At 37.2% G+C, this 26608-nt stretch overlaps 1 protein-coding gene across 4 annotated transcripts in view; it reads right to left on the bottom strand.

Moving 5' to 3' along the window:
• LOC128884809 (klarsicht protein) overlaps nucleotides 1-26608 on the bottom strand; it is a 168879-nt gene that overhangs the window by 64404 nt on the left and 77867 nt on the right. For all 4 annotated transcript variants that reach the window (XM_054138445.1, XM_054138449.1, XM_054138446.1 and 1 more), the window contains exon 8: nucleotides 7298-7558. In XM_054138445.1, the coding sequence (XP_053994420.1) occupies nucleotides 7298-7558 (261 nt within the window). The remainder of the gene's footprint in view (nucleotides 1-7297; nucleotides 7559-26608) is intronic.

The raw sequence follows: 26608 nt of genomic DNA, 5'->3' as shown, positions 1-26608 counted from the left end.
TTTCGCGAACGAAACGAGCAGAGCAAAGATAACGGACGAAACTAACGAAACGCAATAACTTTCCGCGCGACGGCGTAAGAAACTGGTTTCCGAGCCGTCGGAAGTAAAACGTTTGATAAAAAATAACTCTTCTGCTGGCGCGGGGGAAGGGTTTGATGCAACTCGAAGCACGTTCCTCAACGTCACGTACGTGCAATTACGCGTCAATTTCAATTTTTTTTTTATTTCGCCCGGTGAATATTTCAGAAGGTAAAAGGCTCAGCGCTGTATACGTACTTTCTCCTGTCGAGTTCTCGATTCCGTTCGAGCAGAGCACGGCGCGCGAACGGGAAACATTTTCGAACTTACTTCGAGAGAGAAAAAAAAAACAAGGCGAAAGAAAAACAAAAAGGAAGAAATTACAGAAAGAAGAAGTACCGTTCCGTCGCGCCATTCGCGATGCCTTCTCGTCGCCTGTCCCGCGCAACAGCGTATCATTCTCTTGCAAGCGTTCGACATTTTCTTCGATTGTCTCAAAAGTTTGTTTCGCGACATGCACTCAGGTGTTTATAAATATCGTTCCCATCGAAAAGTTGTTCGCGATTAGCAGCTGGTCAAGACTAGCAGATAAATGTTATAAGTAAATGTTACAAGTAACTGTTATAAGTAAAAGAAGAATTTCTAGCTGTAACTATTATCAGAAATTAATTTTTAGTTATTCCAGCTAACAGATATAACGATATAGACAAATTTCTCACGATTACTGTGTCCGATGAATACTTATTCCGAACCGTGATTGTTATTAACATTTAATCGAAGACTGAATGTTACTATATGCATTGTAAATGTTCAATTCGTTCGGAGATGTACATATTCAATGCATTTTATAGTTTCGGATTATTATACCAATGTTTCTCGAGAAAGTAATATTTCTGAACGTGAAAAGTTGAGAACAAAATTTAAATAAGCAATCGTGAGATATTTTTCTATATTTTAACGTGTATCGATCGGAACAATTAAAACTTAATATTTCCGACGTAATTAAACATTTGCGATACATAGAGTATCGGTTCTCTTTTATCAGTATTCGGTTCTCTTTTCTTATTCTGCACCGACAGATGTACATATACATTGTACGTACATATATTCTCAGTACAATTATTTTTATACTAACATAATAGGTTGAATTATAGTAGTTACATAATAACACGAGAGAAACTTTTGGGACAACCTGATATAATAATTACATTCCCCCATGTCACAAAAATTCTTTCCGGGCGTTTAAAGTTGCACGCGAAGCGTGTAAATACCGATTCAGCGGCCTGAATTCGTGTCGTAAATTATTACCGTTTGTTCATCTGTTGACTCAATATTCGCTCTCCGCCTTTCGATAATAATGAAACGATTATTGTGCCACAAAGAAATTCTTCGGGACAATCGAGCTTCGTTTGCGCGAGAAGCTCGTAAATACCGATTGAACGCCCTCATTTCGTCTCGGAAGGGTACACAGGGTGTGTCTGGAAACTGGGGCTACCGATCTGGTGCTCTTTTTTTTCAAGAGTGCGTGTACTCTTTTTGACCCGGTGTAACTATGGTTTACTTTTCACTTATTCGAAACAAGTGAGCTCTTCGTGAAATTCCAATGTGAAAGAATCAGATCGCGTGACCTGTCTTTATTTATTTGCTTTACGTTTAATGTTTGTATTACAGAGTTTTTTTTTTTTTTTTGTACTCCAAGTATCGAGGTTATTTGGTATATATTTGTTGCGAAAGTAAACAGTTTCCGACGATTCAATTCAAATTTTATATCGAAGTTAATCAAAGTATCGCTTCTGAAATATTTTTATTTTATTGGGCGAAAGTGCAACCAGGATTATATGCATGCAATCAGAGAATGAAATAGGACTGATTTTTTAATTTATACTTCTTTTATGTTATTTTTGAAAGCAATACGAGCAGTGTTTACCAGAATTGCATGAATCTGTTTGAGGCTTACCGTTGGAATCTATTAGAATTTCGTAATGTACCATATGAACCTTGAAATATAGAATCGATAAAATAATTAACGAGTCCTTTATCGATTTCTCGTTTTCGTTGTCCACGAACAAATGTATATACTATTTACTTTTATTAATAATCACTGATATATCCAGGTTAATTATAAAGAATTTTCTCAAAATCTTAGTATTTTGTCAGAATATTACTGTACGTCTAATTGCAAACTTTCATTTAAAAAAAAAAAAACACACACACACACACACAAAATTTACCGCGGCATTTTTAGCGGCGATCAGGGGAATTTTTATTGGTCACGATCAGTTCGCGCTTGTTATGGAACACGATCGAGCGATCTGACTCGAGATTTCGCTCGTTAAACGACGAATAACGAGTGTTACCCGTGTGCTTCGTATGTCAATTTTCAGTAACGACGAAATAAACCTACATCCTCGTAAATCAATTTCACCTGGCCGACAAAGAGACGGAACGAAGGGAACTCTGTCGAACGTTCCGCTCGACGCGCCGTAATAATATTGTCATTGCTCTCGAGCGATAGATCATTCGCACGAGTAACGTGTGACGAGCCACATTACACAACGAGCGATCTATGTACACGATCGGAACGATCGAGAGAATTCCTCGGCATTGGTTCCTATAAATTTCCTTACTTTCCCAGGCGAGAGACGAGCGTAAACGAGACTGCAATCAAAGTCTGGACGAAAGCACCGACGCTGCACACGATTCATAGTGTACAGAATGATTGTAGAAACTGGGACAAACTGTGGTTCGAAGCGTCTCAACCCTCTGCGGTCCTAATATCGAGAGAGGACCGGCAATATCGGCAATATTGCACTGAAATTAGAAAATTTAAACCGCAAAGGGGTATGTACCGAGGCAAACTACATCGGAATCGGAAAAATACTTCCTGTATCCTTGAAATTTATTATGCAACTTGCACCACATGTGTTAACAAGCTTGTTTTTCATTATCATTATCATGATCTGAGCGTACGAAGAAATAACGCGAGACTGGACATAAAACTATTATTAAGTTCAGAGTTATGCCTACTGTTACTATCTCTAGACCACAAGAAGAGCGGTTCAGACACTTTTTATTCCTTTACTGTATGAATTTTATATTATCTTTCGAAGAAGAAATTCTTTTTGAATAAATTAGTTACCCACGAATTAATCGATAGAGACTAGGAATATTAAATATCTATTTGATCTTTCTCGAAGAATTAAATAAATAACTCTCTCTTCTAAAATTCTAATTTGTTCAATTCTATATTGATACACAGCGGAAATGCTTTCGTCTGTAACTTGTATACATACGTTGAAAAACTTAAGTTGCACCAAAAGTCACCGAGGCTACGAATATTCAATACCTATTTTATCTTTTTACTTCGAAGAATTAAACGAATAATTCTTTCTTTTAAAATTCTAATTTGTACAATTCTGTAAATAATTAAAGGATCATATGTTTATATTCGGTGGAAATGCTTTGTAACTGTATACGTATTTCGAAGAACCCAAGTTGCGTCGAAAGTCACTAGTTTCACGAGTATACGATTTATTCGAGGAACCCAGGTCGACGGAGCAACGCGATCACTTTTGTTCTTGGAAGAAGACAATGGAGGCTAATAAGGATCAAGCTCATTTCCATATCCAGGTATCTTTGGGTTTGAGTCCACCCCGTTAGGCGGTTTGGACAGTGCTCTACGGTACTCTGCATCTCGAAAGAATAAAATAAAACATCTCCAAAAGGGCTTCGAGGCTTTGTTTTTCGATAACAAAAGTGGAAACTTACGACTTTCGCGTTTAATTGTAATCGCGTGTACTTTCGTTTAAGATACAAAAATAGTCGTATATATTCCGCGTCATCTGAGTTATATTACAAAACAAAATGCCAGAAAGCCGTCGGAAATAATTGGAAGGGGTGCAGAAACAAAGAATATGCTTCTGGGAAAAAGGATATTCTGCTTGCGAGTGGTGAAAAGTTGGCTGGCAGTTCGCGCCAATAAGAACGCTAATTGCATGTTCCGGGAAGCAAGTACAGTTACTTCAATTGAGATTCTGAAATCACAGTGGAGGAGTTCCGATGAAAATTGCAAAAAGGTGTTGCGGTTTCGTTTGCTGAAATTCAGTTGGCTGTTCCGAGAAGGAACGAGAAGATTCTTTTAAATTGGTAGTGTACAATTGAACTGTAGATAAATAAGGACTTGGTCCAATAATTATTACTGAAGCAGTTTTAAGGATCTGTTTCAGATATCATAGACGATAAAAAACATTTTTAAGGAAGTGGATATCAATGAAGTAATTACGATCGAACTCGGTTATGACGAAAAACAAAGTAATCGATAATGTTTAGTCTATATAAGCACTAATTGCTGTATCAGACGTGTCTTCATCATTTGATATTATTTTTCTCTAATATAAAGAAGCTACGTTAATTAATGTAAAACGCGATTTCAATTACTATTTAATTCGTGGATTTCGGAATGAATGATTCAACAATTTTACTTTAACATTCATCATATTCCCTGAATGTGTAAGTTAAATCGATCTATTCGTTATAAAAAGAAGCGATTATATAAAAATACGTTAAAAGTTAACGTCGTTATGGTTTCCTGTTCACGATTTCGCCACATCCTTGCGAGTTATAACTAAGTTTGACCGCGCATAGCTCACTTTTCGATCGATTAATGCACACAGATTGTAACGCGAATACAAAGTATGCAAGACGCTTTCTTCATGCTCAAAATGAAACAATGGTCGGTTAGCTAATAAGGATCAATTTCACTGCCACGCTCAGATATCCATCGTCGGATTCGAACGACCGCCTCGCTAACGTCTACCGAACTGATTTGGTAACAAAGTATTGACCACGAGACGCTAAATTATAATGTTCATGTTTCACTGCTCAAAAGTTATCTAGCCTTCGGTCCATACATAGTAGCATATAACCACGATGGAATTGAACTGCTTTCAAATATTTTATATTACACGTTTCGACAAAATAAATGAAACAAATTATACATGTCCGAACACGTGGCCGGATTAATTAACAGTTTGATCTCTTCGTTGTGTTTTACGTTGTCTACTTCTACAAACTTTTATTGTTATAAAATCAGCAGCTGTATATATATTTTCATATGTGCTCGTGTTATGTTATTTTTCTTACGAGAGAAGCTAGTGTGTTTTAATAAATCGTACAATCGGATGTTCATGCATTTACGGCAAATGGAAATATGGAGAAATCTATAAGAACGTGTACGAATACGAGAATATATAAAATATCAATAATAACGTACACATTGTACGGTTTGTGATAACGAATATGAATTTGCATAAACATCCGCAGACTGATAATAAATATGCGTTAACCTTGGTGGTTTTAGTGTTATGCCCGATACACATTTTCCCATCACTCCGGCGCAAGCGAGTGAACAAAATAAGAAACGTTACAATTTTTAACCGAAAAATTCATCCCAAGACGATATTCTATTCCATTTACGCAGGGCTCCATTACACGAGTCACCGAAAGGGACACGAATTGGACGTCAAACCGAGCAAAGAAACCGGAAATGCTAAACCAAACATCCAGCGAAGTTCACCAACCGACACCGCGAGCAACGCGCACACCAAGAGCGTCGACCGAACAACCAGTCACTTTCAATTAACCGAAGTTCCTTCTCGTCGCAACGCGTGCTGGCACAAGAACACCATTGTTCCGCAGGGACAGAGTTCGGGACGCGTTGCTATACCGGTTTCACGGTTTCAGAGGCTCGTCTGGGGCAACCCTCCAACGTCCAGAACAGGGAAAATCAGCTCCAGGGAAAGATACACGGAGTTAATCAGAAATTTCTTCGAATACCGGACACCTCGTGCACATGCGTGTCACCATATTTTATTCACTTCGGTTGTATCGACAGTTTTGAAGACGAGGATGAAGGAGAGGATGATTATTTACTGTATTAAAAATGATAATGAATGAACTTATAAGTTCGTGCCGTAGTTTATAATTAATAAAGAAAACTTTACCCACATATTGATCTTTACGCTCTCATTACACCGTTTTTGGCCCAAGAGGAAAACGCACGGATCACATAATAGAAGAAAGCAAAACCTATCAAAATAACGGATGACACGTGGTAGACAATGCATACTCAATATGAAATTATATCTGCTCTGATTTATGGATCAAATTATTCAAATAGAACATTACACAGAACTGATGTTTGATCGCTTTTTTTTTTTTTTTTTACCAAGAAGGAAAACAAAAAATCACATAACAGAAGAATTCCAAAAGGTCTCGAACGACGTGTAACACACGATACGCAATTGCTATAATTCATACTCGATATGAAATTAATCCTGCACAAATTTATGCACCAACTGAATATTGTCCAAATAATGAGTTAATAAGTCGTTACACAGAACTGATGTTGGATCACTTGTTTTTTTACGACCAAGGAAAATGCACAAAATCACATAACAGAAGAATTCCAAAAGGTCTCGAACGACGTGTAACACATGATACGCAATTGCTATAATTCATACTCGATATGAAATTAATCCTGCACAAATTTATGCACCAACTGAATACTATCCAAATAATGAGTTAACCCTTAAATGGACGATTTTTGTTTCACGTTTTAAAAAAATATATTTGTGTAATAGACATGCATTACTGTCTAGGAAAAATAAGTAAAAAAATCTAGACATGAATTTACTATACTTTTCAAAATTCGTTCAGAAATAAGAACTAGTTGTCAAAATTACAAAAAAATAAAAGAAGGTCAATTTTATCTGTGATGTTTAGTATGTTGTTTAAAAACAACATTGTCCATTTAAGGGTTAATAAATCGTTACATAGAACTGATGTAGGATCACTTTTTTTTTTTTTTACGAAAAAGGAAAACACAACATTAATTGCTATAATTCATACTCGATATGAAATTAAACCTGCATAAATTTACACACCACCCAATCCTATCCAAACAATGAATCGATAGATTATTACACTGAACTGACGTTGGATCACTTGTTTTTTTACGAGCAAGGAAAACACACACAAAATCACACAACAGAAGTATTCAAAAGGTGTCGAACGACGTATAAAGTCTCTTAAACAATTGCTAGGAGCCATACACAATGAGAAATTAAGCCAGCACGAAATTATGAACAAACTACCCAAATAACGAATCGATCGATCGTTACACAGAATTGATGTTCGATCACTTTTTTTTACCAAGAAGCAAAACACACGAGATCACATGTAACAGAAGAATCCAAAGGGTCGTCCAGGTAATACGCACCTCGAAGTAGGATCCATCGCTGATCGATCGGTTCTCGGAAGACGCGTCGGTGTCGGATAGATCCGCTCTGACCGTGGCTGGATCCTCGCAGTATCGCGATCTCGCGGCTCTCTGCTGTCTCGAGCGGCTCGAGCGCGTCGAACGTGCCGACTGACTCGGGGATTCCCTTCCAGAACCCCGCGAATGTCTGCGGCTGAGTCGAGGCTGCTTCGTGACTGGCTCCTCGTCGCTGTCGCTACTGCAGCGGTAAGGTACAACGTTCTGAAACACGAAATCGCCGAATCACTTTATCTGATAATCCTCTCCGCGCTGGCCAGCGGCGTAAGACTCCCGACATCCGACATACGAAGAGGTTCTTTACTCCGAGTTAATAATCGGTGAAGATATCACCTCGAGGCTGGAGGTGTCCACGCTAAGCTCTCAGAAATCTGAGATACGACCAATTTACCATACTACTTAGTGGAATGGTAGTGGAATGGAATGGTACTCTTAAGCGTGCCCCTTGAGAACGACTCGAAAACCGTTTCGTCGATATACGTTGGACTCGAAAGGATGTCTGTACTCTTGAGCGGAATTTTTAAAGCATTTTAATTATTATTATTTACATTAAAAAATCCATTTCGGTGGAGCCAATGTCTACGAAAATATGGACTTAAATTTCCTCTTACATTTATTTTATGTAACATTATTATTCGTTTCATTTAGTTCGTTTTTTAAATAATTTTACTAATTACTGTTTTGTAATAAAATTTAAAAGGTGTACAGCGTTAAAAACATCGCGATTAGCGTTTAGCAATATTTTTAAATTTATTCAAATGCAAACCCTAAAATATCTCGATGCATGAAAAAATGGACCTATTCCATTCTCGAATATAACAGCTCAGAAATGGAAGAATTCGTAAAAAGAGCTAAATTTGTGCTATTTGTACGTTGTAGGATTACTTATAGTTACTGATAATACAGTTTAATGGGATGATACGATACAGCAATACAAAATATCATCACAGTTATAGTACACTTGTGCCATTCATACACAGTAACGACAGGATTAAGTCGACGATACAAAAATTAAACAATGAGTATAAAATAGATAAACATATATAGCTATAAAAGTTGTTGGACTTAGATACAGTTACATCGATAAAGCAACTAATATATTTGCAAAACATAGTACTTTACGTAACGCGAATTCATTGACAGTAAATCTGATACGTGCACGTATGAAAATAGCCTTCGGTACATTCAAATGACCGTATTAATGGACAAACAAAAAAGGCTCTTGAAAAAGAGTATATTTAAATTTGACCTCGGATCATAGATCAATACTTTGTCGTGCGAATCCTAGTCGTTAAATGTGTCGTCGTTAACCATACCATAGCGAGACACCAACGCCAGGAAAAAGGTTAGAGAGGAAATCACGCGTACACAAAGCGCGAAATGATTTTTACGCGGCATCATTTTTATCCCTTTCAACTAATTTTACTTTGGCATCGGTCCAACCAACTTTTCCTACGTTCTCCAAAAATTCATGCGGCGTCTCGACTCTCCACTGCGCGAACAAAAACCTTCGTTGGGTACGCGTGTCAAATTAGAAAAGCGTCAACACAGATGCTTTTACGTTTCTGACACCGAGTTCTGACGAAAATAGTAAAATTCCGACGGCTGGACGTCGTAAATTTGTATCGTTAGGGCGAAGATAAAAATTGCAAAATAGGTTTTGAAATGCCAACGTCGTAAATACGTAGTGCGTAAAATAAAAAGGTTTTCATAATTAGTATATGCTTGCTTGTAAGCTAGATAATAGATAACCAGGAATAGAATTTGAAGTGACGTGAATTGTTTTGTTGTCAATCGAAGAAATGAAATTCAGTGTTTGAATTAGTACTAGTACATTTTTTTTTTTACATGGGTTCAGTTCTCCCTAATCGTCTTCTAAACAAAGTAACCGATAGTTCGAACACAACTTTTGTTACACGTTCGATTTAATGTGACACTACTCCACAAATAACATTTCTTATATGCTGAATATTTCGTTCATTCTACGGACACGAGATTCTGCAATTATTTTTAGAAGCGTATCTTCAGCTGGTCCTCTTTCTATTTTGCGGACATTTTAGCGACGGCTGCCTTAGAAACTTTAAAATTAGTACCACGCGTATATTGCTTTAACGCGCAACAAAATAGTTGCGAATGTAGAATAAAGAAATTGCCAGAATCGACTGAAATACGAAGCAAGTTACTTTTATTTCTAAGGAATCGCGTTATATCTAAATAGGGTGAAAGATAGAGGATCGGAAAAGAAGGCTATTTCGAAACATAATATAAAGGAGATCACTTACAGTGCAGATAAATCAAAAGAAAGGGAAAGAATTTGTAACAAAAGACCTTAAACTTCGGGAACAGGTATTGTTTTCTAACGAATGCAAATCTAATATATTCAAATCACATGGTAGAACACCGATCTGGAGAAAACCTGGCACTGAAATGGATGCATGTAACCTACAACCTACGGTAAAGCAAGATGGTGATGAAATAATCATTCGGATTTGTATGGTTGCTTCTGAATTAATTAATGAAATCATCGATGAACACATGTACCCAAATATATATCGAAAGAAATTTTGTTTAAAACTTGGCAAAATTGAATCTCTCTAAGAACACATAATTGCAAACACGTGTACTCTAACAACTAGAACTATACAAGTTCTAGAACTAGTTCTAGTACTAGAACTATACTATTTAAAATGCCAATAAATAAATGAAAGAAGTCTCCGATAAAAATTGCCGCCTGAATCATAAAAAAAAGAAATTAAAATTCACATCGAACAAACGAAAGCTCGCTAAAATAATTATCAGGCACAATACACGTAGCAGATAATTTAATATAGGGTGTCCCCATCTGAATGTTACCCTCTCCAGAGTGCTGATACTTTCGTTGAGCACTGCACGGAAGTGATCTCCGGTTTCTTCCGAGCCGGCAATTAAATCTAAGTAAAAGCGAGCCTCGCGAAGCACGGCGAGTCAATTTCCACGCGAGAGTACAAAGATCGAAGACAATCGCGAGCGCGGAATGGAACCTGTTTAATTGAAGACTGATTCATCAGGGCCGCGTTTAAATCGGCGATAAACGTTGCTCCAAGATAACGCGATTGGAAGGCTACGCCATTGGACACAGCGTGGGCAAACGACACACAACGTGACTAACGAAAGATGTTCGATGGACGCGACTGATACAGTACTACGGACTACTCGAGTATATCGGGCGACGAATAAATGCAAGATTAATGGCCGATTTCACCGAGCACCGACTAAATTTAGAAACCGCGATTTATAGGATTAGTCGTGCGCTTTGAATAGGGAAATTATTGCCGCATCAATGAGTTGCATACGTTAATTGGATACACCCTTCTATGTCAATTTCTTGCTACACGTTCGCCGTTCGAGTGTTCCGCGAAATTGAGATTGCGTTTCGAACGATCGCGCGTGCTCATTATGAAGGATTTTCCAAGGAAGATAAAAGATTTTCCAAGGAAGATAAAAGATTTTCCAAGGAAGATAAAAGATTTTCCAAGGAAGATAAAAGATTTTCCAAGGAAGATAAAAGATTTTCCAAGGAAGATAAAAGATTTTCCATTTTTTTTTTAAATATAAAGATATTTTCTCGAATTGTATATTGGGTCCAATATCTTCGGGAAGCTTTCTGGTGGTAGCATAATTGCACGTTCATACAAGCTCTAATCTTTATTGAACAAAAACTGATCGAAATGATTCTTGACATCGTCATCATTTAAAGTAACCGTTTTAAACCAGCCTTATTTTAGTAATAAATCGTAAATATAAAACATTATACCTGCAATGGCCGTAAGAATATAATGAACTGCTGTTTTAATAATATAGAGTAAACACAAACGCATAGGATAGATGCATAGCAAAATGGAGATAATAGATAAGCCATGTTTGTTATGTATCTGGTACGGTTAACCATAAATTGAAGAAAATGATGACACGTGAATTTTAATTCACATAGCCACGAGACAAAATCGATAACGGGTAAGGATAACTGCGAGAAGCAATATGATTTTATTTGTTATGTATCCGATACGGTTAACGATAAATTGAAGAAAATGATAATCGTGTAATGCGAGTTTTATTCCGACCAAATAATTTCTGAACATTTTAGACGTCCTTTTTGCACGTTAAGATTACAGACGTATCCTGCCAACCAATTGCCTGCTTTTTGCTCATCTCGACGACGTTAATTATATAAACTAATTGGCAGGGAAGTTTCTATCGACAGATGTACCTACACGCGATGCAACGTAATGTTCTAAACGTGTTTAGAAGCGATCGCCGCGGTAGGACTTTGCATCACGCAAATGATCACGTTTTACGAGGTTGATCTTCTTAAGGGGTTAACTTAATTGCTGGTCAAAGCCGGGTGAAAGGCGTAACTGTGAAAACATTCCGATAACAATCGCCGCCTGGGCTTGAATCACTTTAAACTGGCTGGTGCATTGCTCGAAGAAGATCGCAATCTGTATATAATTTATAAACTTTCTACGACACACAAATTCAGAAAATGTTCACCTTGCCCGCGCGACAACTCATTGTACGCTCAACTTCGGTCTAATGATTTATTTAACGTTCCGTGCGCTCTTTCGAAACAGGACCAAAGTTATGTTCCCACGGGTCGGGATTATCCGCGCGTGATTTCAACGAAAGTGATGCCACGGTATGTAGTTCCTGCGATAATTAATTAAAGAGACGGAAACGAAATTTTATCTTGGTTAAAACATTCGAACGACGAGAGAAAATATAGACGAATATTACGGAGTTATGCGTTGAACAGATATTGGGTCGGCTAATAAGTTCGTAGCGTTTTATTTTTTCTTTTATCCTGGAACGATTTGTATGCTGTTTGCCAAAGTGTTTAATTTTTTATTATTCTTCAAGCTTAGAAACGGATTTTCCAGGAGGCAAAAATCAACATTCGCGACATCTGCTTTTCTTCGCTTTTCATCGAGATTTGCCTTGATGAGATCTTTTTTTTTCCTGATACAAGCAACCTAATATAATTAAGAGGTATACGTCGTCTTGTGAAGAAAGTACAATTTTATTTGGTAAAATGTCGATATATTAACACGTGTCCTGAACGTTACACGAACTCGTACAGGGTTAATCTATAAATCATTTACGGTTCACGTTTTTGTAAGTATCGCTTATATCTGACGACTAAGCTCGTACATTTATTATTGTGGAACTCACTTAGCGAGGAAACGTGTACGTTTGAAATTTTCTTTAAAAAGCGTCGATTCGACCCTGCCTATTGTCCTCTGGTCAACTCGCAGAACGGACAATCAACGTACGTGGAAATGTACTCACTCAGAGAGAATGCAACAGAGTTCCAGGTAGAGTAATTAAACGTTTCGACCCCGATTCCTTCGATTGAGCAATAACCTTAAAACGAGACGTTGTGTGTCGGAGGAAAGCATGGATACGCGCGAGGTTTGCCACGGATTGAAGCTTGCGGAGAACGAAACAAAAGCCGCGTATTTTGTAATCGCAAGCAAACGGAGCTTGCGATCGTTAATCGATTCAGGGCAAAATTATGGAGAACGGGAATCAACTAGTACAATTAATTCGAAAGGTCACGCGTTGCAACTAAACAGGTTTGGTAACAATGATTGCCAAGTTCTATAATTAGTAGGAGAAATTCAATGGTCGAGGCAAGTACAATTGAAATAATGATACGGCATTTGGAGGAATCGAGGCCAGTTTGGGTCATTCTTGTTCGAATTAATTCGATAGTTTAAAAATAAATATTAATCAATAATGGTCTACTCGTACTACTAACGAATTCGATCATTTATTTAAACAATCATCGGGAATTCATTTATCGATAGAATTGGTTCTCTTTCGTCTATACTGTCCTCTGGACATATTTTTTTGTAAATTTCAAAACAATTAATTTCACCGAATATAGCATCAATTGGAGCCAAAACTTTTGGAAATAATTATTCAAACTACGATTGGAATCGTTGTCTTTCTCCCATTGACTCTTAACATATTCGCGACCGGCAGATATTTTATGTTTCTAATACGCATCATCGCAAATCTGTATCGTTAGGGCGACGATAAAAATTACAAAATACATTTTGAAATATCGATGTTGTAAACATGCAGTGCACGAAATAAAAAGACTTTAATAATTTGTTCACAACCAGGAATAGAATCTACAGTGGCATAAATTCACAACCAAACTTGTGAATCACACGCAACTTTTACACGAATAATTTCTGTAATTAGCAGAGAACATAAATTTTCGTAAGAGAAAGCTAAAAGTATCTCACGTTCTGTAACAAAGACTGCAAAACTCGGCAATTTACAATTTAAATTCGACTCGTTACCCTTTTAAAACGTTTACGTTTTCATTATCTCTGACTTCCCAGGAGATATACCGGAGAAGTTTTGAAAGAGAAAATCGAAAATAAATCTATCCATCTGCCTCGCATTTTCTAATTAAAATTACGTGACTGGGATTCTCTAACAAAGATTAATTGTAAGCAAAATCGCAGCCATTAGTCATCGCTATGTCAATTATTAAAACAAAGTGAGTATACACCCTCGTTCATAAATATGTAGACACTTATTAACCTTCGATGAATAATTAATATACTATATTATTAAATTAAATTATTACTATACAAATTTTGTTGCTAAACCCTATATCGAATGTGCATTTAACAACATTTAAATAATATTTCTGAGCGGGGCTGTATGTATAAATACAAAAAGAGATGGCTAAGAACGAAGAATATAATTAATATAAAAACAGAAACAGTTACGTGAGAGTAATACAATTTTTGTTTAGAACTCGCAGAGCTTTCAGCTGTGACATTACGAATCAATAGTTCGCTATCTAGCTTCCTCCAAATTATAATTAACCAACCTGTACGACTACCCAATCGTAAGCTTCAAAGAGACTTTTATATCTACTCAAAACTAACACGCTTAAACAAACAGAACTACGACTCGATTTAAAATCCACGGTTTCCCTTTAAACTTCACGTTGATGTAACGTAACCTACTTATGCGAAACAAAAAGCGAGACAAGTCTACTGCGAGTAAAACGTAACACTTGGGATGAAGATGGCGGAGAATGCGCGCAGAGAAAAAACGTCGAGCAAGGAACCCGCCTAGAAACCGATTCAATCAACGCACTTATGCAATCATCGCCGTCGAGTTTCTCAGAATCACTTCCAGGCCGACAGCTCGCTACGCCCGTAAATAAAGTTCATGCCGATCAACGGGGTAGAACGGCCGTTTCGAAGGTGTTGTTTCGAAGGAAAAGTAAATCACTCACTTGCATGTTCCGCAACGATAGATGCAATTGCATTGACGACCAAAGCCAAGCAGGTAACATTGATCGATCGGTGTTATCCTTCGAGATCACTTGTCGCACCCTCGCCACCTTGTGACACGAAACGAACTGACGATCCACTGAGGATGGACGACGACGCGTCCGTCTACCTGTTGCCGAAGGGTAGACTTCCTTTCAATTCCACCCTACCACGAATCCCCTCGGTCAAAGACAATTTTTGGCGCCCTCTTTCGGCACGGAAACGTTGTAAACTTCTTTGCATAATTGTTACTTTAAAATCACTAATTTTGTCAATTTTTTTGGAAGTTATTTGTAAGTCGTAAATTGAATTGAATTTATTTCGGTTGAAAGTAATTTATTTTTAATTTAAGAAACGAATGTTTTTGATTAAACTATAACTAACTTTATCGTTACAAAATTTTATATTTATTATGAAATATGAAAATTTAAATTATATTATGATTATAGTAATTTTAATGATTTTTATAAGTTATGAGTTTAATAATTTTGTTGACGTTAATGATTTGTATAGAAGTTTTGGTTTTAATAAATTTGTTAATTTTATTAAGTTATCAATTAACTTTACTTAATTTTAGGGGCTTAGTAAAACGACTCCAGATTTGTTGAGGGACTCTGGAAAAGTTATTGAAATAGTCTAGAATTGTGTTGATAAATACTGACTATTTTAATATATCTTCCAAACATCCTTAATTAAATCGTAATCACATTATATCAATTGCATTACGAGTGACTACGTTTTCCTGTGTGTGTTGGGTTGTAGAATTATTTCATTTTGTTTCATTTTTACCTACTAGACTTTGTCGAGACTGACATATTCTATTATACAGAAATTTTGTTCAAGAAGATTTCTGCTTCAGAATTTTGTTTTTTAATACAACATACATGTATCGTCCACCATTGCTACGCTGACAGGAGTATATTGTTATTGAAAATCGTAATCCTGAAGCCTGAAACGCTACGTTTACTGTGTTGTAATTTAGAGAACCTGCCCAATAAAAATAAAACAATACCGAATGCAGTTTCGTAATTGTGTCCTATAATATATTTGCCTTTCTTTTGAAAGTTCCCGTACATCCACTAACCAGAGATACCTAACGTAAGGATACCTGTACGCAGGTGAAGTGGAATTACCCAGCCATTGCCTTCCATAGCAAAAGGTCTCATTGAGACAGGTACGAAGACAATAAAAGCGCGCGATGTACTAATACGAGATTAACCAGGACTTAAACAAAAGTCCTGTCATTTTTGAAATTACGGGTAGAAGCTTCATTGAAGTCGTCGGACACATGGCTTTGCCAGGTTTTAGTACATACTTTTTGTGCTATTAGGGTGTCCGAAGAGAATAAGACAAAGGCTAGTGCAAATTGTAAAGCTTCTTCAATTTAAACCTCTTACAACGCACGAAAGAACCCGCGTTAATTAACGAAGAGGAAAGACTTTTAGGAGTTTGAAAATTATTTCACGAAAATAGTTCTGTATCCATGTATGGAGAGCGTGTGAATACCGTATGCGTTTTTCAATTTTTTTTTAGTGTAGTGTTCTTAGTTCGTTATTATATTTAGTTAATTCTTGTATTCTTTCATTATTATGTACTTGTATAATCGAATAGTAATTTGTCTGTTCCGTATTAAATAACGACGTCAATAATTAGTTTAATGCCTAACACTTTTACATTTTATAACATGACGCTCACTTTTCGGAAATTCATAATTCGTTCGATTGCGATCGTTCATGTTTCTAGTAGAACAACATATAATCCAATGTGGAATATAAATGAATTGTGGTTTCACTTGTATTTTCAACGAAAACTGTTGACCTTCCAATTTAAGGAAAGTACAGATTGTGTGTTTGATTGTATGCGTTCGATGATCTCAAAAACCACTGGACCGATTTAGATGGAACTTTCATTGCTGGCTTCTGTATGATCTCTCAAGTGTCATAAGATACATACTCATGCTATCTAATTGAAACTGTTCCATCGCTCGACAAGAAATCTATCTCGGAAACAAAGGTCCATTCTGAAAAAAGCCAAAATTGTTTTGCAGTATTACATGCACATTACAACCTCCATAGTGTGTCGTTCCAAACCGCGACTGCAATATCCGTGCCTTCCCTTGTAAGCTTAGCATTCCGTGGCAATATACTGCTAAGAAAGCATCTCGAGGGTTAATTATTCCAGGCAACGTACAGAAATTAAGATAGTTTTACAGGTATAGTACAGGTATCCGTTACATTGAACTCGTCGAGTTGACGCATAAATTTGTGCCCTTTTATGCCGAGCAGAACTTTCTCTCGCAAATAATAATTTCTTTCGATTAGTTAACTCGCCGTCTCCCGTGGAAAGGTTAAAGGGACCAAAGTGACGCCAATACATAGTATTAAAAGCTCGAATGTACGGACGATACTCAACGTAAACTATCGTGCCCGTAACGAAATTCGAGTCACGACTCTGTTACAAAGTTTCACGCGCCCCGTAAATAGCGTCATTGCTTGAATAAACATACGCTGAACGGGCAGCTTAATTGATACTAATTTTATATTTTATATCAGAGATTACTTGCCACCTTTGATATCGTAGTATAACTGGTTGCTATGAAAAACTGTCTAAAGACACTGAAACCTCCAAAATCCAAGTGTTGTATAATTTTGGCACGCACTATTTTAGATAACATTGTACGTAGTGCGATCTTTCTAGCTCCTCGTAGTAATCCGAATGAATGAAGTCGATCAAATGGACGAACACTACAGTTTTGAACCTGAAATCTTCTACGTCACACCTGTGACAACGAGGGACACCGAGCCATTGAAGAATGCGATTGCCCGTCATAGGAAGTTTCACAATTCACGGTGCTACGGCCACTGTGAAAAGTGCTCGCCTCTATAATCATACCTGAGCCATCCGTTCCTAGAAGGTCGAAAGGTTCGCCGCAGTTTGCGGCAGGTAGCCATTGTAATAAAACAAAGCCGACTTTCGTTGTTAAACGATCAACGGTTAACTAGAAATTGGTATACTCGGAACGTAATGAAACGTTTTCCTGAAAGCATTTTCCTTTTCCTTCGATTGCTGGTCGACAGCATCGTAAAAGTGTCCCTGTCGAACGTTGTAAAGCCGAGGAGTGAAGGTATTTAAATTACGAAGGTAACCGTCTCGATATCATCTGAGAATGGTGGCCACAGATTAATTTAAGAACTTAGATTTAAATAAATGCACGTTTGTTTAGGCGTTGGTTTCTTTTAACCATTTCGGAGCCATTTCGTTACAGAACGTTCAAACAGGAATTACGTCGTGTTACATGATGTAACTAATCAAGCAAATTGCAGTATCTTCTAAACAGTTACCTTTTCGTTATATACATAGGTCAGTATTTTTTTTATAAAGAATGTCTAGCTCCACTACTTAATGCATAAAAATGTACCTCATTCTATATAAAAAAACAAAATTGATTTTCATATATCCTCGACGCGTTCACCTACGGAAAAACTAATAACACCAGAATTTTCCCCACTCGATACCATTTAAGTTTGTTATGAAACATTTTTCTCTACATGCCAGAATACCGAAGTTATCAAGATGTCAAAATCGGCCGAGACACCCTGTATATCTTGATACACGTACCATATTTTCATTTGATTTTTCGTGACATTTGAATAGTAACCTTCAAGGAATCATTGAGTCCGGTTGAAACGTTGTTCATAAAGTTTAAAAAAAATAAAGTTGCGCTAGCCCTGCTCCACTACCCAAACACTTACTTCCATTGTATCATGTGCCATCTCGACACGCCTTCAATTAAAAACAACACCGTAGAAGATTCATTGGCGTAGTCGTAAAGGCACTTACTGCTGACAATCGCAGAAATATGTATAGATGGAATCAGGAGATAAGATTAACCGATAGAGATACGGAACTGATTAATTAAAAATAGAGAAAACATAACAGATACGTTTCATAACTCAGAAACTGCTCGATTTTCCATTCCGTGTTTATCAATGTAGTACTAATATTTTGATGACTACTAAACGTAATTATTTTAATAATTTTTGAAGTACGCTCCTGGAAACTATCTCTAACAAATTAATTCACGAGATATCCCGGTGGTTATTAAACACGTGAGAAAATCAAAGAAAATGAGCTCTGGTTTCTGCATACTGGAATAGGGTGGAATCTTATGGGTGGTAAATTTTTGTTTAGTATTAAAATTTTAATTATTTCGAAACATGTTTTATATTGTTTTAAATTGTTTTTCAAAATGATAAGAAGAGTCAGCAGAGAAAATATTCAAATAGGAGTTCGTTAACGCTTCCAATATATTTATTGAAAGTTTGTTATCGCAAACGAAGTGTTCAGTTTTCGCTAAAGTGAAATTTATGCATCAGCAATTCCGAATCATCGGCATAAAGTAATTTTACTCGGCACGATCATCTCGAAAGTTTTGTTTATCCGTACACCATTCGAATTTATGGTATTGATATCCTCGTTTCCACGTATCGCGACGCTAATGTTTACGTTTATGCTCGTTAAATTTTGAATCGTACGTCGCGGATGGCCGACCAATAATTAACGTTCAAAGCGTGGATAATATGCACCGTAAATCGACAATTATTTAGGACACGGTTAAGTTTCTCGACGACCGACGCGCAGAGTGGTAAACGGTTTCTATAAAGATTCAGCGCGAGTCTCCTATTCGGAGAAAATTTCGAAAAGAACAACGACGAAATGGTGACATTAACGTTAAGTCCGATAAGTATTAGAATAGATTTACGGTGACTAATGAATCCTATCAATTTCCTCACAAATCACTCGCAAACACCAAAACAAATTATTATCTACTACTGATCCCGTTGGGTTGAGCGTATCGGAACTGGTCGCGCGACAAGTAGTCAAACCGTAATAAAATAACAAGCATAACGAAAACGAAACCGAGTCCCGTATTACGAGATATGGTCTGTTTGTCGTAAACACGTGGCGGTAAACTTTCACGAAACAAAGTTACACTTTCGCGAATTATTAATGCAAGCGTGAACGAGAAAAAAAAAAGAATATGGGTCTCAGAAATGAGTTCCCCACGAGCGTTGATCATCCTTTCTAGCTCTTAATAGTACGCACGTCCTCAACCTGTTCGCCTGGAAAATTATCTTACGGTGAAAATACGACGTACGTGCATTCCGCGGCGTGGAAAGCCACCGACGAAAATGTTTTTCTCGTCGGTGGTCGCGCGCACTTTCGATAACGTTTATATGGTTTTTTTTTTAACGGGCGGACGAGTGAAAACGAAACGCTTCAGGAATGAGCAAATATTGAGAATGGGGGCATCGAAAGCGCGAAACATCCTGAATTTTTAGATGTATTTACAGAAGTTATTTTGATAGATATACGAACCAGTTCGTTTTGTTTGCAAATTAAAAAAGAGCTAGATTATATAATAATGAGGATTATTAAGGCTCAAGGAAAAATATGGAACAAATGGCAGGAAGGAATACGAAATAAAAATTTCTGATTCGGGAAAGTAACGTTTCGAAAAATTAAAAAAATATTTACTTAGAAATCGTGTCGATAGCATTCTTTTATATTACTGCAACATGGAAATTTATAATTATGACTGTAATGATAACAGCTTTGAAGATGACTCAAAACCAAGAATTGAATGTTACATTAAAAAATGAAAAATATTTATTTGCGATTGAAAAAACTGGGTTTTTGTTATTATTTCGCAGTCGCAAGCTTTTGTATCGATATTCTGACTGTAAAATGTATGAAATTAAATATTGAAAAAAATCATGTAATTGCGGTAGAATGTTTAAATTAGGTTCAAGCTTCGCATTCGAATGAACTTGACTCTCTATAACCACGTGTGACTGCGGTCGCATACCCGTATATCAATTTTTCCATGTCTGATTTCACCTTTTTACTATCGAGCGTCATTGCGGTTTTAGAGTAATTGTATGGCCACCACAGGAACTTTTTGTAACAGTTATTACGTATTTATAATTCCTGACACCAGAATGGATGCATTTGGGCGAGTATTTTGATTAGAAAAATATATTTCGATGTTCATCTTATTAACAAAAATGTTCAGAAAAGAAAAATAATGCTTGTTATAGAGGAGGTCTCGAGTGTAAAAGGTTAATCTGGTCGTATTTCGAATCTACCTTAGGGATCTGATCAAATCTCAATTTTTATCATCGAATTCGCCCTTTCTGCGACATATTTTTCTTTCCACCCCCAGGTTCGCCCTAATTTCTCCTTCGCGACGTCTCCGAATTCCCTTTCCACTCGATATCAAACTTCACTAATTCTTTCACTTCGTTAATTTCAATATTGAAAATTTATTATTTTTGTTTACCAAATGTTAGTCTATTTTTAGTTTTTTTGCAACTTTGTGTATAGAAACTACGGACAAAAATAGAGAATAAGTGTTTTTTGTTTTTTTGCAGTTTAGCGATGATTATTAGACATACAGGGTGTCTCAGAAACGTTGGAAGTCCTTGAAAAGGGTGATTCGGGGTGTGATTTGAAACAACATTTTGCAAAAAACGTCTTTCAGCGAAAATGTTTCAACCTGCTAGATTCTCGATAAAAACGAACAAAAAGTTCAGAAAACGTGCGTTTGTCTAGCAAAAGAATAAACAACTAACCTCCCCGAAAAGAATTTTAAAGACAACCTAAAATTACATTCCTAATCACATTATCCGTCACTTTTTCCCACCGCAAATTCAAAAACGTAAACGTCCAGAAACGTAACTACGCCAATGTATGGATCCATATCGACGTGGAAAGATCTCGACCTGCTCCGCTCAGAGGCGAACGAAAGTAAAAATGACGTGCCATTTTCCACCGAAACTGTTGCTCGTCGCCATTCAACGGAGTCGCGAGTACAATTGGGAACGCGAGAAGCGAAAGCTTCCACACCTTGACGTTTCCGGGCAAAGAAAGTTTCTCGCGGGCCTGTTTTTTGAAAGTTTTACGCCCGCCATCGGACGCGGCGGAACTCGCCCGAGGAAGCTGTGAAAAGTCCAAATTCAGGACAACGCGAGCGTACGTCCTCGCGTGAAAGTTTTAGGCGACTCCGTGTGCATCTAACGACAGTGGCGGATGTCGTACCGTAGGAGCCTCGAGCTAAATTATTTTTAGGAGCTCTTTAACATTTTTTTTCAAACGATTCATGGAAGACAGACGTTACTGTTATGGAAATATTAGGTCATCCCGTAAATTCGAGTCATTTATCGACTATTAAACTATTCAACTATTTCAATTGTTATTTGAAACATACTTTTAAATGTTACGAATACCTAAAGACGCAAGTACAGTTTATTTCGCAGTCTACCCTTTGAAAGGGGTGGTTGGGGGACGTGGTTGGTGTTGACGTTTTCGCAAAGGAAAAGGTTATTTCAAATCATCCCCCGAACCACCCCTTTCAAGGAACTCCAACAATTTTGAGACACCCACTAATACATACTATTAGTATCGTAATTTTTCGTTAATAATTCAAAAACGAAGCACCATCCGACATTTTTGCATAGAAAATTACGGTTCAGAATCGTTTCAACTACCCTCGTTTCCGGTTCTCACATTAATCCTGGAACACCCTATATATACCTATACCCTATATATACATAATGAACATGGTACAAGGGCTCATGGACCAGCAATGGTTCAAGGCCATGTTTCTGTTACTAATAAAAAAAAAAACCAAGTATCATTTCCTTGAATCAAAATTTAGATCACGAAGTGAGGTGAACGTTGAATCATGTACCTTACGATTGATATCCTCTCGAGCCCTTACACCGTCCAACATGCAAATCCAAACCCTTGTACGGTCGTTTATATTTTCTTTTCTAGACAGACGTACATTCTCAATCCTTTCTACTATCCCAATCGCGTAAATTCCGCAGGATGTTCGCTGATTTCGTAATCAGCCGCCCCTGACCTAGCAGCTCCAAGTGAAACCGACTCGGAGAGCTTTGTACGCGACCAGTTGATTATTACTCACGTGAATCGAAGTTTATGCGCGGGATCGTTTTACCGTGCAAACACGGTCAAACGATATAAACGGCCGCCGTATAACTCGCGGAGATACGTTTAGTCGACGCGAATCGAGAGAAAAAAAAAAAGGAACCAACGGTGGACACACACCACTCGTGGTTCGATATCGTGCACACAAGCCACCGCTGCCGGATGCGATTCGTCCCAATAATTAACGATTTCCCTCGGCAAGCTGACACTTCTTCTTCGATTATAAATTCAGTGCATCTCGCTGGAACGTTACAGCTCTAGCAACGAGACGATAAAAAACCGAGGAACAACGTTCTCGTGCCACGGTGCTCGCACGATACGGTCTTGTCCGCGTCCAATCGCGATTCTTGCCGATACTGTTTGATAATATTTACCCGTGCCCCAGATCGAGACACCTTCCGGCGATTCGACCGCTTAGGTTTTCAGACAGACGGGCTTTCAAACGGAAAAGATTTGTGTTTGGATGTTTCCTGGGCTGATGAATGGACTCACGATTTGGAGAAATTGCGGATGCTGGGATTCGTAAGAAAGTGGCTCAATGTATATCCGACTGGAACTTTTCTGACTGTAAAAGAATGTCGCTTTGACGTGATTGAGGAAATGTGACACAGATTTGAGTGAAATTTTGGAAAAGTATCTTTTATCTATTGTCACAAACTCTCTTTCTCTCTGTGTGTGTGTGTAAGTTATTTAAGGGAAATTAAATTTCCTAGCAAAATGGTGTAGAGATGTTCTTTAGTAGGGATGAAAAGAAATCTTCGAAACGAACAAACAAATGACGCTGTAGATAATCTTTAAAAGGTCAACGTATTCAAGAGGTATTGCACTTTGAATTTTGGTAAAAAGATTACTCTATAAGTGTATCTTTTTAAAGAACATAATTTAACCCTTTATTTACTGACTTTCTTACAATTTTTTGAAATCTAGGCGTCCGTGTTGCTCTTATATCATCTTATAGAGTTGTCTCTAACTAGCTTCCGAAAGAAAAAAAGCTTGTGCTGCCAATTAAAAACGAACTTCATAGAAGCGGACTTGAACGTCACAATAGGTTTCGAAGCAATTAATACAATATCGTGAGAATTGTATTGAAATGAAATGAATATGAAAGGGTTGAAAAAAATTAAGTAGAGCATCTTATGTCTGAACTCCTAAAAGCGATGAAGTTATGGCCCTTCGAAGGACGTGGTTTCGCTATAACCTTCTTTCGAAAAGGGTCTTGTTTCACGGTTGGGACTCTAACGGGACCTACTTGGACTAAACCTGCAAAGATGGAGATATCACTTTTCATTCGATCCTCGTGGAAGTGGGTCAATAAAATCCCACCGATAGGACTAAAATTACGGAACAGTGCTCGGTGCAACACGCGATTCAACGCACGCTTATTGACATGAATGCGTGTCACGCGTTCGACGAGAGTCGCTATGCGTTTCCCGGTATCTAATCGGTGAAAACTGCCGATGATCATCCGCGTGTCATACGAATGGGAAATAATAATAAAAGGAACGCCTGCGGGGTGGGAATCGGCGCGCACAGTCTGTGTGCATAATCTAACAACCGTAAGCTTTGTCGCTAACTCAGGAGCATGTAGTACAAAGACAACAGATAGAGCGTTAATTTCGATAAATATTGAAAATAGATAAGTGGCACGGAATCATATTTTTTAATCGATTTCGAAAATGATGTGGTTACTCGATTCGACGTGTATATTGCCCTAAGAATGAAAAATTTTGAATTTTCCGCCGTTACAAGGTTGCATTGTATTTAATAATTTAATCGAATTCATCAAGAGCTGGTGAGTAATAATGCAGTTTAAATTTATTTCATACTTTTTAGTGCTTTTTTTCATACTTTCGAGTAATTATATCTAGAGCTGAGGCGAGTATTCGTATAAATTATGTAGAAGTTGTTTCATATTTTTTCGAAGTCGGTTACATTTTCTTTCCAAAAAATAAATTTATTTCATTCGAACAGAAAATTTGTGCTTTGTACTAATTAAATAATACGCGTCAAATGCTTATTTTTCAATGGTGTATCTGTGTGCAAAGTTTCATGAAACTCTATGTGCTACAGTCTCGCTAGAGGATCTCCAGTTTGTCATCGAATAATTGTCGAAGAAAGGGATCATCTAAATTCGAGTAGTTCATTCTATCTATTAAGAATAGTGCAATCGAAGAGAATGTTCAAAGTAAGTCCAATTTAGGCAAGCTTCCACCGTATTTTAGCAACATTTAGCGAGGGCATCGTTTGGGTAAAACGTTTCATTGCGTGGACGTGAGTGCAGAGCGCTGAGCAAAGACAGCGAAATGATTGTACAGAGCAAAACACAGATTGCGGGAAGAACCAGGAACGTTTTGATACTCCTAATGACCAGCATTATGCATACATCCCCAGCTATCAAGCCATTACGGACAAAGCGCGAGCAAAAGCGACTCCTTCAACATGGAAATAAATGCATGCTGTTATAATTAATGTAAAGTAACGTCAGCGTTTGCTGAGAGTTTCTAATTCCAAGCTTGCTCTCCAGGCAATTTATTTCGCTCAAGTCTCTCTTATCTCATACACCGTAACTGTGAATGGGACAAAATTTTATTCGTAAAGAATCCCATTCTCTTCTCCATTCATTGAAATGGAACTAGCTTATTACATAGACGCACATAGTTTCGAAAGAGAGTGTAATATTTAACACCTAATCTCGTTAATTGCACGTTTAGAATTTCTACTTGAAATAAAATTCGCGAAAGATTGAGATTTATAGTAAACACTGGATTGCTTGAAAATATTTCGGTAGTAAATTATATTCTTTTGATGTATACTAATGCTAAAACTGAATAGGTAATATTATCGATTGAAAATTCCAATCGTATTCCGAGTAAGTAATTAAAATGTACAGAAAACATTTTTTTAAATTTTGATGTATCCGAGGTTACGAAAAATGATTTAATAAACTTCCCATGTCTCCATCGCACGTCTTGTTTCATTCGAGTGCGATAAATTTGGTGGTAACCTGCGATAGATAAACCAAGAGAGACGTTCCTCTCTAGTAGAGAAATTTCTGTTTACAAGTATTCATTTGCAACCGGTTACAAATTGCGATACCTCGAGGAGTAAACGTTGACTCAGCCAGTTGTCATAATGCTCTGACAGAAGTGGAGCACAAGTGACAAATATTCCTCGCAAAGCACGCGTTAATTATTGCTATCAGCTTACAGGATTTATCATTCACAAAACGTGTAGGTATACGTGTATACATGGACAAGCTTACGTGTATACATGGACAAGCTTACGTGTATACATGGTACAAGATGATGAATTTGCAGTTTCGAACAAGCTATTATTTATGATATTCTACATTTCGACCGTTTGGAATACAGTCGTCATCGGAATGAACGTTAGAATTGAATTTACAACATTAATATGCAAAAAGAATTTACTATATCAATGTATGCAACGTAATGACTTCTTTAAAGCCTTATATTCTTTTGATATTTAATACGATTTATATAGGGATCATTTCACGCGAAATCGAAAATTAAGCGCGATTGCGAACGTATTTTTATTTCAATGATAGTCTTTTGCTTAAAAAAAATCATCACATTGCATACATTGATACAGTAAATTCTTTCTATATAAACATATACTTAGTAAATGTATTTATAATGTTTAAAGGTTCCAAAGACGTCTCCAAAGTGTCGACAGGTAAAATAAATAAGAGTTCGTCCTGAAAAATAATTCTCCAAACAATCCTCCATTATTTACGAACTGCTTATCGCGCAATTTTCGATATTCGCTCTTGACGAGGTCAGTTACCCCCAAAAGTTCCAAAGAGGCAGAGTGGATCAGGCCTCTCGCAGCTGCCGATGGAACGAGCCGCGCAGATGCAGTACGCAAATCGCAATTG

This window comes from Hylaeus volcanicus, chromosome 2 (assembly GCF_026283585.1).
Source record: "Hylaeus volcanicus isolate JK05 chromosome 2, UHH_iyHylVolc1.0_haploid, whole genome shotgun sequence".
Taxonomy (NCBI): Eukaryota; Metazoa; Arthropoda; class Insecta; order Hymenoptera; family Colletidae; genus Hylaeus; species Hylaeus volcanicus.
This window is presented reverse-complemented; position numbering and strand designations above follow the sequence as displayed.